This window comes from Mirounga leonina, unplaced genomic scaffold (assembly GCF_011800145.1).
Source record: "Mirounga leonina isolate KUSES-001 unplaced genomic scaffold, KU_Mleo_1.0 Mir_224, whole genome shotgun sequence".
NCBI classification, from domain to species: Eukaryota; Metazoa; Chordata; class Mammalia; order Carnivora; family Phocidae; genus Mirounga; species Mirounga leonina.
Window position 1 is genome coordinate 7,031,492 of NW_023270615.1, and position 24,608 is coordinate 7,056,099.

The 24,608-nt window shown below is 41.1% G+C and overlaps 1 protein-coding gene across 6 annotated transcripts in view; it reads right to left on the reverse strand.

Annotated features, from left to right (window-relative positions):
• Window positions 1-24,608, reverse strand: part of GDA (guanine deaminase) — a 72,940-nt gene that overhangs the window by 18,076 nt on the left and 30,256 nt on the right. For 4 of the 6 annotated variants that reach the window (XM_035029050.1, XM_035029049.1, XM_035029054.1 and 1 more), the window contains exons 2-8: window positions 20,903-20,991; window positions 12,849-13,020; window positions 8,136-8,223; window positions 6,322-6,427; window positions 4,909-4,936; window positions 3,619-3,726; window positions 1,079-1,186 (exon numbers count right to left, since the gene is read on the reverse strand). In XM_035029050.1, the coding sequence (XP_034884941.1) occupies window positions 1,079-1,186; window positions 3,619-3,726; window positions 4,909-4,936; window positions 6,322-6,427; window positions 8,136-8,223; window positions 12,849-13,020; window positions 20,903-20,991 (699 nt within the window). The remainder of the gene's footprint in view (window positions 1-1,078; window positions 1,187-3,618; window positions 3,727-4,908; window positions 4,937-6,321; window positions 6,428-8,135; window positions 8,224-12,848; window positions 13,021-20,902; window positions 20,992-24,608) is intronic. The other 2 variants (XM_035029051.1, XM_035029053.1) reach the window with 2 other exon arrangements.

Here is a 24,608-nt window from a genome sequence, read left to right on the forward strand (position 1 = left end):
AAAATTACGGTATAGCATTTACAAGAACTATGTAGAGTATTAACCTTTCAAATTAGTCATATTCAGCCTTCCGTTCACAGTCCCGAAGAATTTATTTGCTGCAGTATGTTCAACTCTCCACAAAGTTTGTACAATTCACTGAAGGCCAAGGCCGAGGGGTATATTGTTGTAATGAAGTGTCTCCTCACTATATTAATTTTAATGTGAAATTATTTAATTCTGAAAGTATTATATACACTCTTTTTTTTAAAGCCATACCACAGTGTTTAAAAATACAGAGTAAAAAGTCTCCTGTTTTCTCCCTCAGGAGGATCACATTTAACAGTCAATGTTTGTATTCCAGATAATTATTTTTTTTTAAGAGACAGAGAGAGAGAGAGAAAGAGTGCATAAGTGGGGGGAGCAGAGGGAAAAGGAGAGAGAGAATCCCAAGCAGGCTCCATACTCAGCATGGAGCCCCATGCAGGGCTTGATCCCAAGACCCCGAGACCGTGACCTGAGCCCCACCCAGCACCCCTCCAGATAATTTTTTCTAAGTGAGCATGCACCCACATACATCAAACAATACCGTATAAACATTCTTCCTTGTAAGCCTGTATACATCATTCTTGTGAATGCTGGATATAATTTTAATTACGGATGTTCTATAATCTAAACAATCACCCACTGATAGACATTTCCTAACTTTCACATTAATTAACATTCTTATTCATATTCCTTACAGAATGGATCCTTAGAAATGCATCCGCTAACTCAAGGGAATGCACATTTACATTCTAATGGATACTGACAAAATGTCTTTGGACCAAATGACATTCCCATCCTCAAAGAAGCCTTGAGATTTATTTACTGAGATGAAACCGCAGGCTGATTTTTAACTATACACCCACGCCATGAGCATCCTCGGAGCTTTACTCTAGTTTGGGAAATGCACACATGTTGGAGAAGTCTGAAGATTACCACTGAGATTTTATTTTATTATTTCATTTTTTTCCCACTGCCCCCCAATTATTAAGATTTTGAAATGTAGATAAATATGCCCTACTTGACACAGATTATGTCATGATATGCAATGTACCTTATTTGTCAGAAGATTGTTTCTATCATACACATCTGTGTAGTTTTTATAATCGGGAAATAAGTTCTTCACAGCTTCAACTTCATTGACATTTTCACTTATATGGCTCTACAAGAAAATAAATAATATTTGCAATTTTCTAATGTGAAATACCATTAGAAATTATACTTCCTACCCCAAAATGATAAGGATGGTTTCTACTCGCCTATGTAAGACAACAAAGATGCTACATGTGTTGTATTGAAAACAATTATACATATTATATATAATATCACATCTATATGAAAAAGAAACTATGAATGTGAACATGATAGTTACATGAATATGTAATGTTCTAGCCCTAACCTTAACCCATGTTATATTCGTTCTATAGCAAGTATGAATACAAATAAAAAGTACTTGAAGACAGTACTTGAACCTAGCTATTTGTGGCAACTTGTCTCTTTTGATATTGGCCATTTAAGAGAAGAGTTTCATGGCCATAAAAGGAAAGACAGCATGGTTCACTCATAAGAAAACTGGCATTTGAACAAGGAGAAATGAATGTTAGCTCAAGTTCTGAGCCTACTTATGTTTCAGTAGGGTGAGTCAGTTCTTTCCTTTGGGTCTCTATAGTCTCATCTTTCAAATATAAGCGTTGGGCTAAATGAGTAATTTTCCAAACTCTTTCAGCTTTGAGTATGTTGTTCATATATAAACTCATAGAAATACAGTATGTAAAAGGCATAAACAAGTTGCTTCTCAGGAAGAAGCAGGATTGGGACTCTAGAACCCTGTCCTCGTTCTGTCCCCTTCATCAACTTCCAGAATGAGATCTTCCACAGAAAACAGTTTGAAAATAACTGAACTAGACAATCCTGCTGTCACCAAAAAAAGAGCCCATAAAAATCATGTCCAATCAAAACAAATGAGTCCTGGCCCCCATGCCAACCTTTCTCTAGGACACCATAAACCCCACACCCTTGCCTAAAACAAAAATCCTTCCAGACCAACTGGTGATGAATACATATAATAGGAAAAAACTCATGAGCAAGTTGCCACTTCCAAGAATGGCAATGCCATTTCCCCTTCTCCATGAGGTAGTGTGAGCCAAAGCAATAAGAGAAAAAAGAGCAATGTTCTAAAAATAGTGTTCCACCTAGAGGGTGAGCTCTATCCTGGCCTTGAGGAAATCTAGACCACTGAAGAAATGCATGGGCATCTGAAGAGAAAAAAAGGACAACCAGATGATTCTTTTCACTTTGATAAAGTTGAGTAAATGCTAAATGCACATGCACACATGCATACCCCCCCGCCCCCCGGCAAGGATATAGTTGATTTTGTTTTGTGTTCATGGAGTTCAGGACATCCTAGCTCCAAATATGGCACCATGGCATACTGCATATTTTAAGCTGAAGGAAAATAGCCGAAGGTCAGAATGAAACAGATCATAAAGCTTTTATGTGAGGGGTGCCCACCCTATCCTTGGAGGAAAGGAGCATCCTTATCTCTGAAGACAAAGGGATGCCCCAAAGAATCCAAACAATTATTCCTCCATGACTATGCACTGGCCTAGAAATGCTCTCTTTCTTTGGGTCTTCATTTCCTTATGAAGCCTCCTTATCATGTAAAACTTATTTTAAATACATTTGTATGCTTTTCTCCTATTGTCTTTGTCAATTTAGTTTTCGGACCCAGCCAGGGACTCTAAGAAGGTCGAAGAAAACTTTTTCTCCCCTACAATTGTGTGGGTTTGAATCAAAAATACAAATATCACAGTCCCCCAAAAGGGGGGAGGGAGTGATGAGAATAGTTAATGAGCCCCAACAAAATAAATCTTATTAAAAAAACAAAACAAAACAAAATAACCCTCCACCCTGATAAAGAATCAATATGTTGCCTTTCCCCTAACTTGCCCTTGGTTATAAGATAGTCCACTCTTAAGAGGGAAAATGTTAGTGCAGTCTGTAATGAAGCTTGGGTGGAGGAAGGACAGCCTGCAACTCCCAATTTTAACCCAGCTGGAAGCTTTAAAAAGTGTTTCATTCCTAAATTGCAACCGTTTAATGACAAAGTAAGATATCCTTTTTTGTTCCTGATTTTTAAATTAAGAAACTCGGAACAAAAGGGCTTTTAAATGCATTTTTGTAAGGGAGAAATTAGGTTCTTTTTGCTTTTCAAGTAATAGGTGGTTCCTCCAAAAATGAAGGATTGGAACACTGAGAAAAGGATCAAATAAAAGAGAGAAGCAAGAAAGAAACTAATTAAATGTATCCTACAGAGAACAGGTAACCAGTGTGTTATTGATCTGGCTTGGTTACATATGATGTCCTCGTCTCTCTAAGTCTGATCAGAGAAGATGAGGGTAAAAGGAACTTCAAGTTTCTTATCTGAGAAATTAAAGAAGTGGATTAGGTGACGTCTATAAGAGCCCTTCCCGTCCTATGATGCTATTTCTCTAGGAGATCTCAGGAGAAGAATTGGAGATGACTGCCAGAATTTAGGGTACTGAAAAGTCTTGCAGGTCTGGACAGGGGCACAAACAGCAGAAAAATACCCACCTGAATATGCAAATTATGGGTCTTCGCCATGTTTCCCAGTTTACCCAACAAAGTTTCAGAGCAGGAAAGGGAAAAACGTGGTGTCATTATGGGCTTAACTCTAGAATACTGGAAATAATAATAAAAAAAAAATTGGTAAGGAAACTATGGATATCAGGAAAGTGTGGCATACCCCAACATGCATATCATACAACATGATAATTTTATGTCTTCATTTTGGAGGATAGCCCCCCATTCTAAGAGTGGGTAGAAGTAGTGGGTTTCATGGAAACAGCTCTTGGCTGAGGACAACAGAGAGAATATTCTGTAGCACCAAGTTCAATGGAAGAAGATCCTGTCTCCAAGGACAGACAGCCCCAGTCCCACATCTACATGAAGGCTCAGACAAGGCCTTGACTGCATGGCCTTCATGAAGAAAAATGGGAAGCAGAAGAACTTCTAAAGGAGGCTGCTCTGAGGAGACTCAAAGTGAAGTGGTGGTCTACTCCCCATCTACATCTTGGGGAGGAGGGCCAGCCATGGCCTCCCTCAGGACATCTGGTGGCAGTACTGGGTCTGGTGTCACCCAAGGTAAAGGCTGAGCAGGTGAGAAGGGCTCAAGAGAGGTGGTGAGCATGAGGACCCCCAAAGCTCCACCTAGTTCTCCCAAGATTAGACTGAAAGTAATAGGGTTCTCATGGTTTCCAATTAGACCTCAAAAGGTGGTAAGGGAAGGGTCTGGCTTGCCAATCTAAGAGGTTGCACAATGGAGCTACGAATTGGTCTGCTGGGAGTGGGGGAAGGAGACAGCCCTGCCTCCACAGACTCACCAACACCAGGCACTGCAAAGAGGAGTGGCCGGCCGAGGGCCTGCAGGCCATGTGACATACCACACGTTAGGGACCAAGGCAGCCAAAGGCTGGGGTATCATGGTGGACACCACCCGTGCTCCAGACCAGATCAGGGAGTACAAGAGGCCAGAGTCATTGCTGATGTAGCCAACTTCCAGTTGCTCCCAATCTGTCCACATCCAGGAAGCCCTCTCCCACCTCCCCAGGGACCAGTCCTGTGTGATTAGAAGGTTCCAGAGAAGAGGAAGGGAAAACCACCGAGGAGACAAAAAAGCCCGACCTCACAGAGCTGAGTTGATGGGTCGACTATAAAAACAACTGAAGGCTCTGGGGAGATATTTCTGCATGCATGGAGTAAGCCAAACGTTTACAGACTAATCTTTACCAAACAACTTAATAGCAAATCTTAACAAATGACACAAAAGCAATCCAAAATCAAGCTGGGAACAAGCTTACTTACGTTCTTTTGGAGCATTCTTGACACAAATCTGAAATAAAGCAACAAATGGGAAGATAGAAAATTTTGGCATTTTTAAATAGATTTTTTTAAAGGGTGAAAACATGATCCTTACATGTCTTAATTTCCATGCAAACATTTCTAATGCCATACATGTTTCACCACCACTAATTAAAGATTAACAAGTAGTAATTACTCTGCTTTCTCATTTGCAGCCAGAGAAATAGAATGCAAAATCACAGGGAAATGCAATTTTATCCTCTAACATCAGCTGGGCTGTTCATGAGTATTCCCATACAACTCAACCATTCCACTGGCTTAAGCTCTATTTGGGGGAATATTGCAGGATGTTATACTCCATGGATATTAGAATCACGGAATCCTATGCACCTGGAGGCATTTAGAAGCCATAGAACTCTATGGGCACAGACATCGGAGTAAGGCTGATGGAACAGGCCAGAGGTGGCTGTGAAATGGAGAGGGGGGGAGAGGGGAGGAACGGGACCAGACGGGATGGGGGTGGCAATGAGGGATGGTGGTATCTGTAGGGCCTATGAAACAGCTATTTGTGCCCCAACTGAAAAAATTTATTCGCTAGCTTTCTGCCTTCTGGTAGTCCTTTGTTTCAGAACAAAATGGGGATTAAGGTTTACTATGACCACAAACACACATCCATAGAAAAGTTCAGCATGTGGCCAACGATACGAGGAAGGTGCATGCTTCACTCTTTCTGTGAGCAGGTGGTGGTTCCTGAGCTACCCTTTCCAGAGGACACATTTAAGGTGAAGGAGGTCTGGAATTGTAGAAAAGTTGGGCTTCTAAAACCTGCATCAGGATAGGTTAGGTCCTGGGGAAGATTTATATCTAAAGAATGTTCTTCTATATCTCTTGGATGTCGAATGTCATACAACGCAATTCCTTGTCAAATCAAATCCTCAAGGGACTATGGAAAAGCCATTAAAGAAATGTAGATAAAGTACTTTTGAGATCCGTAGACTATCCCAGTGTAATATAAAAAGAACATAACGAAAGCTCATGATCTCAGGCAAGAGGATGACCCCGCCACCAAAAGTAATCTGATGCGCACATACACTTAAAGCAAGTTCAATTTACAGGAGAGGCCTCCATCTATCTATACTAAAGGAGAAGGAAGTGGTAAATCATTAACTTACAAAAAGAATCCTTCATTTCACAAAGGGATTCACCCTAGGACTCTATAACAAGTCCCCAGAGGCTTCAGAACGGTATTGACATGCAACATTTTCTTTAGGACCAGACCACCTGCATAAAGTAGGGCAAACCCACACAGTGACATATGTGCATATCGGCCTGGTTCACAGAGCCTGCCTCTCTCCATCTCTAACTCCATCAGTGCCTCAGAAGGACCGCCCACAAGACAAATCAAGATGCATGTACCTCTCTGTTTCCTTGATTGATTCCTCAGTGGTTTCCTTGTATTCTGGAACACTGGTATTCATATCCATGCAGACTTTGCCCACAAATGCCCGCTGCCCAAATTTATCTGTGAGAGGGACACACAAACAGAATCTGAAGTCATGTTTCTCCCCCCAAACAGTATATCCCTCCCAAGCCTTTAGAAACACATTTAAATTAAAATCATTATGAAAACACAAGTGAGAATGTAAAAGATCATCACACCATTTAAGAACAATAACGACGACAACAAAACCACACCAAATTCTGTAAGTAGTTCAAGGTCTTCCACTGACTCCTTATTCCTTGGATTACTACCAAGATGGTGATAATATTTGATTAAGGTCTAACCCTGTATGTGCCCAGTGTCCTCTGTTACATGTAGGGTTGTGAGGAATACACCCAATAATGTATACAAAGTGTCTGGCATGTAGGGCTTAGAAAAGATACAGCCACTTTTCCTAACCATAGCAACGCCAATATTATCATCAGTGGGGAATTTGACATAGTCCTACTGGCAGCTCTCAGCACTAAGGAACCGGGTCCTCATTCGAGGTGCCAGAGAAATTTTATTTCGGCTAGAACGTTGAAGCTACATGGGGTGATATTGTTTGTACCATGTCTCTGCTTCTGTCATAAGAATCTTGCAAAAGTCTTTTTGCCTCTCTCTTTCCCCTGTAATTCATTGTGATACCTGGCCATTAGATTACTCTTACCTGAAACACCACCTTCATCACATACATCATCTGGCTCAAAATCTTTGAGTATCTGATGCATATTCGAATCTCGCCACAGTCTGAACCATCCCATCCGCCCAACCTCCTCTCCCACCCCACTGTGCAATGAAGCCTGTCCTCCAGCTCAGCTATTCTGTTCCTTGCTTCCTGTATCCACTATGGATATCCCTGTCCCCATAGCTTTGTCCATGTTATTTCCCCTGTTGGGAAGACATTTTCCTCCCTCCCCATTTTATGTTCCTGTAGGGCCCCATTTAAAGGCACCCTCTATGAATTCTTTCCAGATGATCCAATTCTGAGTCTTCTCTGTCTCCTCCAAAAATAGCAATATATATTTTCAGGGCTACCCTTTAAGCCTCTGGCAGAACCTACCTTGGCCAGCAAGCAGAAGTATCAATGCATCAGCCAATGGTATTTACTGAGCATCTGCCATGTTCTGGGCACTGTGCGAGGTACAAGTTTTGGAATTACTGATCTAAAGCCAGTCTCAGATCTGTTTCCTAGCTGTGTGACTTGGGCATGTTATGGCCTCTGAGCATCAGTTTATCCATCTGTGACATGAGGGCATGAATGCCTACTTCCAAAGACTGTTTGCAACTGAGCTGAGATAATCCATGGAGAGTGCTTTGTGCAAAGCTAGGCATCCAGCAAGAGCACAGCCACTGTTAATACAGTTATTTTCTATTTCATTGTGTTCCCAGCATCGAGCACAGTGCCCTAAGTCTAGCCAAGAGCCAAGATGTGTCTGCGGATTATAATATAATAAATTGTTGCCACAGTGAGAATTAGTAAACTTGGTCCCAAACACCCTAAATTAATACGCAAAATTCAGACCCGTCCACATCATTCTGGAGCCAAAACCATAAATAAATAATCAAATTACTTACACAATAAAAAACATTCAAGGGCCATACACAAACACCTAATTACTTGCAAGAAATGCAGAGCTCAAATTCTAGCAATTAAGAGGCAGGACAGCCCACATGTAGAAGTCATTGCCGGGCATGGTCTGACTGTCTTGGCTTGATGTGCCCATAAATCATGCTTTCATTTCCTCACCTGTAATTTCTGCAAGGAGCAGAGATGAGTCAGTGTGAATTGTTCCAAAGTAACAAGCTGTGGTTGTTCCATTCTTTAGTGTTCTCCTCTAAAAATAAATCACAAAAACCATGAATCGCGTGTGCCCAGAAAAGTCACATGGCAAATAAAGATGAAAATAGAATTCTAGTTTTTAATTTTAAAATATTTTTATTTAAAGGTATGCCATCTTGATATGAAATACAGTTAAGGTAAATGGCAAAAGTATTTATATCCAAAAGTGTGAGCTGGAGAAGAAGCTGGTGCTTCTGATTTCCTAGATTTCACACTGTTCCGTGTTGCAGACTTCACAAAATGTAATACTAATTAATTCCTTGGTTTTTAGGATTATTTGAGGATATACAAACTTTATTGCATCAAGGGATGAGTAAATGAGATTTTTCCATCTACAAGAGGGCAAAATTATTCAGCCAGATTTCTAGTTCAACCCAGCAGATTAGTCCCGTGTATTTATCTCCCTTCCTTAGCACAATTCCACTAAACTAACAGTAAAGAAGTATAAAATGTATTAACCCAGAAGAAAGAGACATGAGCAAAGGAAACATTTCTACATCCCCTTGGAAGACAAAAAAAAAAAAAAAAACATGGATAAGAACCTGGAGGTGACTCTGCAAGAAGAGAAAGAAGCACAGAGCTGCTAATAGAGAATTGGCTGACAATCTGTATACAGATGATTAAACCCTGGCAGGACCCTTCTCCTTGTTGAAATCAGCCAACCAGGCCAACCTGATTCTTGCAGGAGAGATTTGCTCTTGCAGAAACTTGCAACAGTATTTGGAGACTAGACACCCAATATGGCAACAAGCTTCAGCAGAGACTGGAAAGAGTTTTAAGTGGATAATCTGGTTGACCCTCTGGATCCTTGGTCATTTTCCCCAAAATCCCACATATGCAACTCCCACCACTCCTAGCGGGACTGAGGAACTGTTCCCTAGAGAAGATGACTGGTTCTAGAAGGAAGATATCCTCACAGTGGCATTTGGGGCCCACAGTTGAAAGGGCTGTTTACTGCCTTCACTGTTTATCCTGTAATGAGGTTCACTAGCCAACAAGAGTTATCCCCATCCAGACTTCCAATCACCATTTTAGAGCATCGCACTTAAATATGAAATGTATGTTCAAGGTTCAACAGACATTGGAGGAAAGTTAGTATAAAAAAGAGGAGAAGGAGGAAAAAGGAATCTGGGGAAAAAAAATCTCAGAGGAAAGAGGCAATCTCTAAGGCCAGAAGGAAGCTGGATTTAAAAAAAAAAAAAAATCTATGGGGGGGGCCCGAGTGGCTCAGTCAGTTAAGCATCCAACTCTTGATTTTAACTCAGGTCATGATCTCAGGGTCATGAGATGGAGCCATGAGTCTGGTTGCATACACTAACCAGAGTAAAGTGAAACTCAAAATTAAAACAGAACTGTAATCTAACATTTTCTAAATTCTCAAAATTGTACACACTTTTCTAAAATCTTGGCTTGAAGATGAACTCAAAATGGAAAGTGTTGGCTGTTTAGCAAGAAGGACAATGGAAGTGCCACACAGACATGGATAGTAAGTTCTTCCTCTGACGGAGGCAAGCGGGGGGAGGGGAGGGGTGTTTTCACTAGTTGAGAAATTGCACTTTCAAGTTGGACTGGAACGAACTAGAAAGTTCAAGAATCTGCTCAAATTATAGTTAAAGAACAGGACAGGGAAAAACCACAGAGGAAAAAAAGAAAAGGAAGGAGGGAGAGGAGAAAGGAAAGAACCCCAAGCTACTCTTACTGGTTCCCACTGACTTCAACCCATTTCACCAACAAGTTACATGTGTGAGACTTACGTAATTGAAAGAAATTAGTTTGGTTTTAAAACCTTACTGAAGAGGCCATCTAAAATACAGCTGCTTCCCTTCATTTGTTCTATATTTGGGCATCCTGGACCCAAGGCCACCCTAGTTTCTCATAAGCTTTAAAGAGGGTTCTTCCGTTAGTAATGAGTTTGTATTTTTCCAGTTTATAAGAATCTACCAAGAACAACATCAGACTGTGGGTTGTGTTTCTCAATCTTTCTTCAGCCTTCAATTCTTGGCAAGAAGGGTTTGGAGACCAAGCTTTTTAAGCTCAAAATAGATGCCAAACATAGGATGACTGCAAACTTCAAGATCAGTAGCAATGGCTTCTTAACAGATTAGATGATTTGCATTTCCACTGGGCTGAAATAGGGAGGAAAGAGTGGCCTATCCCCTTTCTATTCACCTTGTACTTTAATGATTTGATACGTTTTTGGAATTAGTTGGATTCATCAGTTGAATCTTTGACAACCCCATAGAGTAAGCATATTCATCCTATTCCCCAGAATACTTGCAACTCGTTTATCTTGGCACATTTACCAGGATCTCATTGTCCAATCCCTTGACTGCAAGCTATATAATATATAGATTCCTGAACCTTCTAGTCTTTTTAGTTTATTCCAGTCTAATTTGAAACTGTAATCTCTCACCCAGTTTGCAATGTTTAAAGGCAGATAATCCAGGCTTGTTTTACTGGGATTTTTTTTCTAAGTAATCTCAGGAGATGTTTGCTAATACATACTTTAAATTATTTGCACATTAAATGATCACTGTCATCTATGGTGCAGAACTCTGGGTCTTGATTTGCCCATTTGCTGAAGTATAGCTCTAGGACTGTCTTCTGAGGGAGAAAATAAACAAAAATGGCTTGGATCTCTCCGGACCTACTGTTTTAACATCCCTTTGCATTGCCGTGAGCAGTCGTCAGTCTAGGGACAGGTTCTAGTTAACAAATCTCAACTTTCTACAGATTTCAACCATATCATCAGCTCATTCAACTGTTAAAGTGTGCAGGCCTGCCTGCTCATAATCAGAAACATAGGATGTATGCAATGCAAGTATGTGTCGAGAATAAAATTTATTTTGTACTCACTGACATCAAATACTTAACTCTCTGATACAAGAAATAGTATTTATGGAGTACTCCCTGAAGGATATATGGTTCTAGATACTCTAAGTGTCTAAACATAAAACAGTGATGTATTTGGGGTTTTTTAAAATACTATAGCATCTTAATAATATACATTTTGACATCATAGCATGTATCTATATGAACTATTACTGAAACTAATTTTTAAGAAAATCAGTATGAGTAATAGAAATGCTTTACCTTAACAAATGTTTTATTCTTTATCATATACACAGTGTAAATTACATCACTGATTTCCCTCTCTGGGTCAGCAGCTAGAAACTTAAAGCTGAATTTGTGACAAATTCTAACAAGTTCATGGCCCCCCATGGTATACATTTACCTCGCAGTTCTATTTTTCTTTCCCCCTTTTTTCCTTTGCCACACTTTCATGACTCATTTGCTTCCATTGTACACTATTTTATTTTAAGATATCTCAAACAATGAGACATCTTTTTAGAACAATGAGAGGTATAAATAAATTTTGAGAATAAAAAGATTTGGTGTGGTTAACACAATTCATTAACACAATGCCCCAGCAACTTCATGCACTGTGTTAGTCCTTCTCAGTTTTTCTGGTGTTATGTGGATCCATGCTAAATAGGTAAGATCCACAATTACACTGAATTACAATAAAGGAAGTCAAGTATATAAAGGATAGCACTTACTTCTACTCCTCAAGGCTTGAATGATACAGGACCAGAGGAAATGGCAGAATGGCTAGGTAACTGTGTAAGACTTAAAATACTGTCACCATCCCATAGCCATCACTTTAGAAGAAAGACCATCCATGGGTCCAACAACAATGCAGAAATGTTTAGACTAAGTGGGCTGCATGACAAGAGGTAGTGGTCAGATAAGAAAGTATTTGCAAAAGGTATTCTCCACTGCAGAAGCTGTTTCTGGTTGCTGAGTGGATTTGGCATAGGGCTGGAGTAGAAAGAAGGGGACTGATTTCCTTGAGAGGGTGGAAGTAAGGACATCTTCAGAGCCTTCAATATATGGTTGGCACTGTTCAATGATGGCACTCTTCAATGACTTGAACTAGCTCCCTAGCTCCCTCTAGTGGTGTTAATGCTCATCATGTTCCTACGTACCCTGCTATAGGGAGCCGTCCTATTTCCCCTCCTTGGGAAGCTACTAAAATAATGTGATATCCTTCTAACTGTAATTTTAACTTCTATTTTTAAATTTCCTTGCATGTTTTTTAAAGCAAACATATACAACGCTTACCATGTGTCAGGCACTAAGAACCTCACAAATACTAACTTATCATAACAATCCTATGAAGTAGTTACTATCATGATCTCTACTTTATTTTACAGATGGGGAAAATGAGTCACGGAACTTTCCAAAGGTTACACAGCTATTCCATATGGTCCCCAGAACAGCACTGTGGATTGGCAGGAGTAAGGGAACACACACGTGCATGAAACTCAAATTTAGTAACTCGAAACACAAGAAGTAACAGACCAAGAGTCAAGAGAGTCCACCAGATAGGGAATTTGAGGATTTGGATTCAAGTGCTCTCTCTGCTGCGGGTTAGCTTGTGTAGATGAGGTGGATGGTCCACATACTCCTTGGGCTTTGAAGAAAACTGAAAATGTCTCCACAGTCCATTCTAGCCTCAACTGCCTATGTTTTATAATTAAAATATGCCCCAAGAAATGGACGTGTCTACAGGTGATTTGGTCATAACACACTGCTACTAACAAGCAAGATACTTACGACAACTCTCGTATATACTTCTTCAGCGAAGTCGATGTTCTGGAATTTGAGTTCTGTAGGAAATGTGTACATGGTCAGCCAGTCCAAAAGCGGCAGGTCCACATTACTCCCAGCAAAAGAATACTGAGGGGCGTGGATGTGTGTATCAACCAGCCCAGGCATGAAGAACTCACTGGAAATTAATACAAGGGGAAAAGAATTTAATAACACCTTCAATCATTTTCCGTACCTTTAAATCACATTTTCTCTCCACGGTGATTTGTTTACCCCACGCAGGTTTAGAGCTAATGCAATCAGACGATTATAAATTCTCCTGTTATCTAGCAATCAAGAAATAGAAGTGACGCTCTGCTGGGAGAGATACAGCTCCTACATTGGAATGGCGGAATGGCTGGTGTGAGGTTAACCAAAGATGCTCGAGGGAGGCAGAAGCACAGCACTGAGAAGAAGCAAAACAGTCATGGAACAAGACATCCGATGACTTTGTTCTCATAACTGGAGGTTGTAGGACGGAGAGCAAAGATGAGAAAGAAGGTCTTTAAAGCTTCTAGAGCCACGCTGAGGAATTACTCCCAAGTCACTAAGGATGACTGACGATGACAAACAGTGGCCACAATGCTAGACTCAGTGGTCGTCTTGACCTTGGCTGACTACAAGAAATCTGGTCCTTCCCCCTGTGAGGTAGGGGCTGAGTTCTGAAATGAAGCAGCAACGGCAAACTGAGGCTGGTAAGGGACAGGCCCTCTTAGGAGACGAGACTGTCAATGGGTGGGCGGTGTCGGATGGGTAAGTGAAGACACAGCTGTAGTGCTCGGACAGCCTTCTCCAGGTGCCGCTGATCACTCCTGCTATTCCCCTGGCCTGCCAACTAATTTTCATATTTCCATTGATTCTCATAACAGAAAGTCCTGGAAAGATGTTTTTAAGAGCTTTCAGGGGCTCTACCCACAGATTCGAGGAAGCCCCCAAACTAACACACTTAAAGCTTCTCTAAAGAACGAATCCAGTTCACTGGGGTCTATTAAGTGTCTACACACATCCAAACAGATATTTGTTAAAGACCATACCTACCACCACGACCACCACCCTGAGAAAATATGAATTATATTTTAATATACATAAAGAACTTGAGCTCAAAACTTGACATAACAAAGAACCCCTTATGCTACCAATTGAAATGTACACCATCTCAGTGAAAGGCAAACAAAGCCTGGGCTACCTATAAAATGCTTTCTTTTTAAAGAAATGGGAACCGGGAATGGTGGCGATAATGTTGATGACCAGCAGATGATGTTTACTGAAGAAGTACATGTACTGGGAACAGCATCCACGTACGTCATCTTACTTGTGGGAGGCAGTTTATTACAGGGGTTAAGTATATACATTCTTGACTCAGACTGCCTGATTTTGAATTCAGACCCCACCATAAACGAGCAGTAGGGTCATCGACATGTTATTTAACTTCGTTGCGACTCAGTGTCTACGTGGTGGCACCATAGGGCTGTTGTGAGGATTGTTAGCACGTGTAGAAACAGTGCCTAGATAACAAAAAGCCCCCCCCAAAAAAATAGTAGTTATGATGATGTAATGCTCACAACAAACTTACAAAGTAGTACTGTTGTCCTCATTTATAGAAGAGAAAAGTGAAGCTCGGGAAATGCAGGTAGCTTTAAAAAAAAGAAAAAGTAATCCTGCAACAAGTCAGCTTTGGAGCCTAGATTCAAATCCAGGCAGTTGTCTGCAGGCTCAGTACTCTTGGTCACTACCTTCCGGAGGACAGAATTCTTCATTCACTTTGGCGGGGAAGAGCAGTGACAATCTCGTGTGGTAAGAAGGCCGCATTAAGTGAGCCTACAATGTGGGGGGCACGCGGAGAGGGGGAATGAGCTATGGATTCCTCTCAGGCATGAGTCGCTGACCTCTCAGGAAACCTCAGTCCTGGGGCTTTCCCCGTCTCCACCACCATGAAATGAAATGGCCGTGTGATTTCTTTATGTAGTTGAATTGTTCAATCAAATAATAGTTCCCAAGTAACTGAAAAGTTTTAAAAACTCTCCTAAGCCTTGTGGGAGATCCAAAGAGAAATAAGACATTTTCTTGTCTTCAAAGAGATTATAATCTAGTTGAGCAGATTAGGGGTGAGTGAGGATATCTGTGTGTGTATGTGTATGTGTTAGGGGCAGCGGGAATAGGGAGAGAGGGAGGCGGAGAGAAAGAGAGAAGTAGATCTGGTCAAAATATTAAGGATCTTAGTGAGCAATTTCACTCCTAGTGGTTTGCCCAACTGAAATAAAACAATGCTTACAAAAAGGCATTGCACAAAAATATTTAGAGCAGTTTTATGTATCCTAGCCTTGAACTGGAAACAAATCAAATACCGCAGGAAAACAGATAGACAAACTGTGGTATATCAACACAACGGAATGCTATTTGGCAATAAAAAAGAAAGAACTACTGTTATAAACAACAAAATGGATGAATCTCGGAAACATTACGATGAGTGAAGAATCCAGACACAAGAATTATTGATTTATTCCATTCATATGACTTTTTTTTTAAGATTTTATTTATTTATCTGACAGAGAGAGAGAGAGAGCACAAGTAGGCAGAGTGACAGGCAGAGGGAGAGGGAGAAGCAGGCTCCCTGAAGAGCAGGGAGCCCAATGCGGGGCTCAATCCCAGGACCCTGGGATCATGACCTGAGCCGAAGGCAGACGCTTAATGACTGAGCCACCCAGGCGCCCCATTCATATGACATTTAAAAACAGGCAGAAGTAACCTATGTGATAGAAAAAATTAAACAGTGGACAAGGGGCTGGAGAGTGACTGGAAAGGGCATAAAGGAACTTTCTAGGCTGATAGGAATGTGTTATATCTTGATTGGTTTATGTTGGTTACATAGTTATATATGTTTGTCAAAACTTATCAACGTACATACCTAAGATCTGTGCACTTCACTACATAAAAAATGTTTCAGAAACAACAGCCAAAAAAAAGCTTCTTTAAAAAGGGTCTTGAATAATCAATTCAGTGAATTAACTGGTATTGGTTATTCCATAGCCAGGAGGGAGGGGATGGCGAGGATACTTGTTACTTTGTTTTTTCTTCTCTTTGGCAGAACTGTGACACTTTGAGTCTCAGGTTTAGGACATGAATCTGGCGGTGGCAGGCATGTGCGGGGAGACTCCTCCCATGCATGTCCCAAGCATGACATTTCTGAATAAAGATTATGGTAATAGGAACAGAAAGGAAAAGATGAATACAAGAGAAAAAGCTTGATATTTTATTAGCTGTGGGCAGCAAAGGAGAGGAATGAGTCCAAAAGAGAGCTTTTGAGCATGTGAAGCTGATTATAGGACATGATGTAAAGAGAATGTAGGAGGAAATTCCACATTGAGGGAGGGATGTTATTAAGTCTAGAGTCAGTATAATCTCCAAGGGTCCAAAAAGGATCAGAAACGTGGGATAAGAGGTGACAGAAGAGGTACGGATGGGATTCAGATTTGAGAGTCTTCTCTGTGGAGGTAAGCCTAGAATTTGGGGGTGCCAGAGATTTCTGTGGAAAAAGAACAAAACTGAATCTTGAACAGCACCAGTGCACTTACAGGAGTAAGAATGAGGAAGACAAGGCCATGCTCCTTCTGGAGCAGAGTTGTCAGGAGGACTGAGGGAGATCCAGAAAAGAGAGGTATCAAGGACAGCAATGAAGAGAAAGGAGTACAGGACAGAGACCAGTGTCCAAACCTGCAAGAGTCCAAGGCAAGTGGTCTCAGGAAAAGAGAGCTCTCATACCTATGCAGTGGTTGGGGAGACACCTGATTTCACGTGGATTCAGTCCTTCATTATAGAACACTTACCAAGTCTCTAGAATGGTTTAGTTCCTGTCCTACGTGCCGAAAAGAAACCCATAAATGTGAAAGATCGGTGTTTAGAGAAAGTACTGGGCAGAGAGAGAATTCCCTTTAAAAATATTTGGTAGTGAAAGAATGGGCAGGTGGGGGGGACGGAAAGTCACATTTTGTTGAGCATGTTCTTAAGGAAGCAGAGATAAAAGAACTCTTTTCAATTTCGCTTACTCACTAGCTTCACTTCCTTAGAAAATCTCCATTTCACCTCAGATAAAAACCATTAATTTCATATTCCAAACCTGCGGTCTGGCCAGTCTGCATCAGAATCTGAGGACAAAGATTGTTTGCCCCTATATACACTTACCAAAACACCCACTCATCTTTTAACCAAGTGGACAATGTTAATGAAAGCTCTACCATCCAAAAAGTTGAAAATAGAGCTACCATACGATCCAGCAATTGCACTACTGGGTATTTACCCCAAAGATACAAAAGTAGGGATCCGAAAGGGTACGTGCACCCCGATGTTTATAGCAGCAATGTCCACAATAGCCAAACTGTGGAAAGAGCTAAGATGTCCATCAACAGATGAATGGATAAAAAAGATGTGGTATATATATACAATGGAATATTATGCAGCTATCAAAAGGAATGAAATCTTGCCATTTGCAATGACGTGGATGGAACTGGAGAGTGTTATGCTGAGCGAAATAAGTCAATCAGAGAAAGACATGTATCATATGACCTCACTGATATGAGGAATTCTTAATCTCAGGAAACAAACTGAGGGTTGCTGGAGTGGTGGGAGGTGGGAGGGATGGGGTGGCTGGGTGATAGGCATTGGGGAGGGTATGTGCTATGGTGAGCACTGTGAATTGTGCAAGACTGTTGAATCACAGACCTGTACCTCTAAAACAAATAATACATTTTGTGTTTAAAAAAAAAAAGAAGAAGAAGATAGCAGAAGGGTAAAAATGAAGGGGGGGAATCAGAGGGGGAGACAAACCATGAGAGACTATGGACTCTGAAAAACAAACTGAGGGTTCTAGAGGGGAGGGGGGTGGGAGGATGGGTTAGCCTGGTGATGGGTATTAAAGAGGGCATGTACTGCATGGAGCCCTGGGTGTTATGCACAAACAATGAATCATGGAACACTACATCAAAAACTAATGATGGAATGTATGGTGACTAACATAACATAATAATAATAATAATAATAATAATAATAATAATAATAATAATAATAATAATAATAAAAGAAAGCTCTACCATCAAAACACTTGATGGGTCTGAGTTGCCCAAGCTGTTTGCTCACCACTGTCAACTCTCATTTACCTGCCAGCCGGGAACTGTGATGGTCCCGTGGGCTTGGGAATCCCAGGCTCTTTGAAAATGACCATTTCCTTGCCCAACAACACAGGGTCTTGAAGGGTCTGAGTTGCCCAAGCTGTTTGCTCACCATTGTCAACTCTCATTTACCTGCCAGCCGGGAACTGTGATGGTCCTGTGGGCTTGGGAATCCCAGGCTCTTTGAAAATGACCATTTCCTTGCCCAACAACGCAGGGGTGTAAAACAATAACATCCTGTCTTTATTTAAAATTTTGGTATTTTGTTCATCACGGATTTTTTGCATTAATTTTGCTTTAAAAATATTGCATCGGGGCACCTGGATGGCTCAGTCGTTAAGCGTCTGCCTTCGGCTCAGGTCATGATCCCAGGGTCCTGGGATCGAGCCCCGCATCAGGCTCCCTGCTCAGCGGGAAGCCTGCTTCTCCCTCTCCCACTCCCCCTGCTTGTGTTCCCTCTCTCGCTGTGTCTCTCTCTGTCAAATAAATAAATTAATAAATCTTAAAAATAAATAAATAAATAAATAAATAAATAAAAATATTGCATCAAACTATTACTTATCTTAATTCCTGAGTTTTTTGCCTTCCCCACCATCCTTAAATTCCTTGCCAGATGTGAATGCCTCATCCTGGCCCTGCCACCCTTTCTATGGTCCATGGCCACAATCTGATCCACTTCTATCAAAGCTCTGCTCAGGGTGCTCCAGTTGTCATTTTCACTTAAGAAAATCCACATCGTGGGGCGCCTGGGTGGCTCAGTCAGTTAAGTGTCTGCCTTTGGCTCAGGTCGTGATCTCAGGGTCCTGGGATGGAGCCCAGAATCGGGCTCCCTGCTCAGCAGGGAGCCTCCTTCTCCCTCTGCTCCGCCCCCTGCTTGTGCTCTCTCTCTCTCTCTCTCTCTCTCTCAAGTAAATAAATAAAATCCTTAAAAAAAAAAAAGAAAGAAAATCTACATTGTGCTGAGATAGACCTGCAGGTACAGTGAGTCTGTTAAACACACTGTCAGAGACACCATCTTCTGTGGTATAATTGTGACTTGAAATTCAACTGCACATATCTCGTGTGTTTGGTATAAGGTTTTTCTACAAAGACTTCAGTCTTCAACCAAGGTTTATGTTTTTTCTTACCTTACCACTTCTCTGTGCGTGGTGCCTAGAGGCACCCCAGAGTCCACATTTGTCTGATGGACTTTCCTCCAAAAGCAGCCTCATACAGAGGGATGGAAGGACTTGCGGACCCACAGAAGTGTTCACCCCGCCCCCCATCCTCCAACTACCCCACCCTCCTCCGCTCACTCATACAAATCTAGCAAGAGGAAGCAGACAATAACACAGAAGGGGCTAGAATTATCTCCATGCCCACTGGATTCACTTTCAGGCCCACTGCCCAAGAGCTTCCCAGCCCAGAGAGAGGCAGCAGGTAGGAAATGTGAACACAAATGTAAGTGCACCGAAACTTCACTATGAGCAGTCACCCCGTCTGTCAGGACTGTGGCCAGCCCCTCTGCCTCAAAGCCTTGTGGGTAGCCCAGTTCACAAAGCTGATGCAGCGTATGGAGGTGGCATCCACGACCACTGAGAACAATTCTGCTAACAGCCAAGGAGACAGGCTCAGAGAAAGGAGGTGACTTGCTTTCAGGCTGTAGCGAGAGGATTCAAGCCAGGTGTTCCAACACCTAGTTCACTGTTCTCACCACATTACTCTAAAGTCACTTCCCAAGTTACAAAAACATCTTTAGAATGAAAGTGATTTTTATTGATTTTGGAACTTCCATTGACTTTGGAAATATACTTGCCCTGAAACAAGATAAAATCTTTGAGTTCAAAAAAGTATTCCCATCTTGGGGCACCTGGGTGGCGCAGTTGGTTAAGCCGTGGACTCTTGGTTTCGGCTCAGCTCTGATCTAGGGTTTGTGAGATCCGTAGGGCTTGCACTGAGCAAGGAGTCTGCTTGAGCTCCTCTCTCCCTCTCCCACTGCCCCTCCGCCTCCAAAATAAATAAATAAATCTTTTAAAAAATAAAGTATTCCCATCTATATAAAACAAATCAACCAGGCTATGAAGAGAGTGAGCCAATCATAGCAAACACGTTTTGAACAAATATTAAAACCCCCCAAACATGGGGCGCCTAGGTGGCTCAGTCAGTTAAGCATCTGCCTTCGGCTCAGGTCATGATCTCTGGGTCCTGGGATCGAGCCCCACATCGGGACCTTGCTCAGTGGGGAGTCTGCTTCTTTCTCTCTCTCCCTCTGCCCCTCCCCCCTGCTCATTCTCTCTCTCTCTCTCTCTCTCTCTCTCTCACACACACACACACACACACACACACAAATAAATAAAATATTTTTTTAAAAACCCACAACATAAAACCACAGCTCAAGTGTGCTTTGGGGGATAGGTCTTCCCTAACTATGCTGCCGGTTACTGCTCCCCAAACCTCCATCCCCACCCCCCACCCCCGGCATTTTCTTTCTCTCCCTCTTTATTTCTTTCACGGAAGGTATCACCACCTATCACTGGCGAGCTTCCATATCTGTGTACCTGCTTACTCTCTGAGATCCCCGTGGGCTGTCAACCCTGCGAGGGCAAAGACTTTACAGATCATTTTCTCCTCCAGATCCTGGTTTTTGCACACAGTAAGCTCAACAAAGATCTGCTGAAGAAATAAACAGATGAGGGCAGCCTCCTGTTCTCAAAGCTTCCATCCTTCAGCTTCCTGGTCTCGAATTCCCTTCTCCTTTTCACCTGAGCCCGCAAGGAAAAACACAAAGCCTCTCCGTCCCTCAAGGCAGGTTTCTAATCGTCTGAGACTAGTGAAGGGCACTAGTTAACAGAGAAAGAGAAGAAGTTGGCTGTGACTTACTGGTTGCTTAGTTCTCTTATTTCACACGGCTTGAAGTACCATGCTTTGGCCAGCTTTTCTTGTTGGGATGCTTCTTCTAAAAACACTATCTTTAAAAGAAAGAAAGAGAAGAATCACAAATTAATGAGCCATAGGCATTTGTTGTTGTTAAATAGCTAAATCTTTTTAAAAGGTGTTCGATAGGGCGCCTGGGTGGCTCAGATGGTTAAGCGTCTGCCTTCGGCTCAGGTCATGATCCCAGGGTCCTGGGATCGAGTCCCGCATCAGGCTCCCTGCTCCTTGGGAGCCTGCTTCTCCCTCTGCCTCTCTCTCTCTCTGTCTCTAATGAATGAATAAATAAAATCTTTAAAAAATAAAAAAAAATAAAAAATAAAATAAAATAAAAGGTGTTCGATAACCAAATGGGATAGAGTTCAGAGACAAAAAGATAGGGGTTTGCCTTTGCTTGTCCAAGGAAGCAAACTGCATGAAATTTCTTTTTCTGCCTTTCTACAGATACAAGTAAGACTTCAAAAATTCTAATTTGAAGATACAGGGTATTAAAAATGACTAATTGATACCTATTTCTCCCCTTACCCCAAAATGATTAAAGGAAACAATTATTTATAGAAAGTGTACCTCACTGCAGATGAATAAAAGATTTTTGTTCGGCTGTTAAAGGAAACTCACGTCCGAAGTACGGTAGTAGGATCTCATGAGGCAAGTTATTAACACTGAATATAATTGCACATCATAATTGCCTGACAATCGAATCTTAGCATGAATTATGTTGATGCTCTGGTGCTGGACATCTGCCATAAAGAGGTCTGCTATATTTTTCTAGTACTGGGGATGAGATGCTAACAGAGCGATCTCTCATGCAGGCTGATGAGCCCATGCACAACACTCGGGAAACCTTGGATGGACCTCTTACTCTCTCTTGGTCTGGTCTCCCCAGTGCACCCTGGAGATAAAATCAGTACATACTTCACAGGGCTGTTGTAAAGACTAAATATGATAACTGTGGTGAAGAAGTTAGCACATCCCTAGAATATATTAAATACTAGACACAATGTATCTATTGCTGATTCCTCTTTAAATATAGTGTTATTGCCTTCTCTATAAAAATGGATTGCAGGGTGCCTGGGTGGCTCAGTTGGTTAAGTGACTGCCTTCGGCTCAGGTCATGATCCTGGAGTCCCGGGATCGAGTCCCGCATCGGGATCCCTGCTCGGCAGGGAGTCTGCTTCTCCCTCTGACCCTCCTCCCTCTCATGCTCTCTGTCTCTCATTCTCTCTGTCTCAAATAAATAAATAAATTCTTTAAAAAAATAAAAATAAAAATAAATAAATAAAATAAAAATGGATTGCAAAGCAAGAAAAAACAAAGGGACAATGGAATATATATGCAGGAAATATCGTGCATTTCATTTATAAATGTAATATTAGGAGAATAAATGTTTTATGGAACATGAAATACTGAAAAAAGACTGCTAAATAAAATGTATCTAATTAATTAGAAGCAAGGCACTATGCTGCCTGAAAAATAGTTTGTGGAACTGAAAATAAAGTAAAATAAATGTTGATTGAAATCTCTATTCATTAATGATAAGCTTTTTTTAAAAAATGGGATTTTTTTTATCTCAGAAGAGAAAATGAAAATGTAATTCCTACAAATGAGAAAATATAATTTGATGATCCTAAAAACAGATTTGAATCAATAAGTATCAAAGCAGATCCATAATTAATTTAAAAAACACAAAAACAATTTATCTCTATAACTCAGAGCTGATTTACCATTAAACACATAAATCACATACATGCATACCTACATAAAAATATTTGTAAAGCACTACATTCACACATTTGAATATATATTTGAAATAAATGGTTTTTGAGGAAAATATAAATGATCAAAACTTATTCTGGAGAGACAGGGAAACTGAAAGAACTAGTAACTCTAGTAGAAACTGAGGAAGTTTTTTTGGTTGTTTCTTTGTTGTTTTTTTTTAGAGAGAGAGTGCGAGCAGGTGTGAGAGAGACAGAGAGAGAGGGAGAGAATCTCAAGCACACTCATGCTGAGCCTGGACCCTGATGCCCGTCTCGATCTCACAACCATGAGATCATGACCTGAGCCAAAATCAAGAGTCGTTCGCTTAACCGACTGAGCCACCCAGGCCCCCCATGAAGTTTTACTAACCCATTAAGTAAGCTTGTGGTTCAGAACCACACTGTCTAATAGAACTAAAATGCCTGTCATAAATACAAGTTTCTCCTTCTAATAATTGGAGCTCTCCCCTGAGGACATGGTTTTCCCTGGGCTTCTCAAATGGCAGGTGTTCACACATCAGAGTCAGGCAATGAGTTGGTTCCTTCCATACCCACCACAGTTCTTCCCAAACCATTTCTCCTGCACCTTCTTGTAAACTAAGTTCCTTTAAGACCTGCCCCTTCCAGCTTTCAAGAGCACCTTTCTCTCACTGTCTAGATTTGTTGATGCCTGCCTCACATTCTTTCTCTCCACTCCAAGCCCTGCCTTCATTCCTTTGAAAATCATCATGGACTTTTGACACCATGACAACCTATTTCCACGAACTCCTTTTCAGCGATTTGTTCATAAACAGATGAACAAATAAAGTTCACGAACTTCATATTATGGTCACACCTTGGACATGCTCATGACCCACAACTGCTCCACCTCCAAAAATCCTGAATCACATATCAGGCCACAGTGACCTCTCTTTCCAGTTTGCCATTTCAACTACTCCAACCAATCTTCCACCTGGAAAAGCCCTCCCTTTACCTTCTCCTCTCTACTCTTCCCCAGTCCATCAGTCCATCAGTGGTCTTCTTCCACATTGTCCTTGTCCAGCTTAGATTCTACCACCTGTTATTTTGTATTTTTTAGTTCTTAGTCAACATACATCTGGTAGAGGTTCAGCCTTAACTGAATCCAACTCTCCCCTTCTCTGGGCTACACATGCGGAGCCAGGCAGGGTTGGAGCAAAGCACACGATGTGGTAGATGGAATGTCCATAATCATCAAGATCAGATGCGCTCCTACCAATGCCTGTTGCTGGTGCCCTAAGACATCTCTCTAGCACTGCAGTCTTTACTTTCAGTAAAACAGAAAACATAATTGTATAGCCACCAACAGATCATTGAAAATGTTTTTTCAGTGATAGATTAATATTATCAAATAACTCAGAAGGAATTCAAAGAATTGAGACATATTGCTATGACAAAGCTCCTCCCAGTCACGTTCACTTGATTTACGTGAAAATGTTTCTCAGCACTTACATCTATAAAAATGGAAAATAAGAAAAAAATTGATGCTGCTCCTATTTCGTTCTACCAACAAGTAACACGCATCCATACATATATGGAAAAAACAGTTTTTTTATTTAACATTTAACAAATTACCTTATGGTCCCAGGAAATTTTAAATACATTTATGCACACAAATTTGACTGCAATGGTTGATTAATAAAAGACTTTCAAATATAAAACTATATTGCATTAGTATAGACTCTGTAAGGAAAGTAGAATAGAATTAATAGTTCAAGAAGAAAAAGGGACTATATAGCATTTCAGATCATTAAAGAGAAGCTAGTTCATGATTTTCTAAAAAATAGATTAAGGTAGATATCAAATCACTATATTTTTATTCTATCAGATACACTTTAAAAAGTAATGTCACAGTTCAATTTTGACAGGTATATATAATT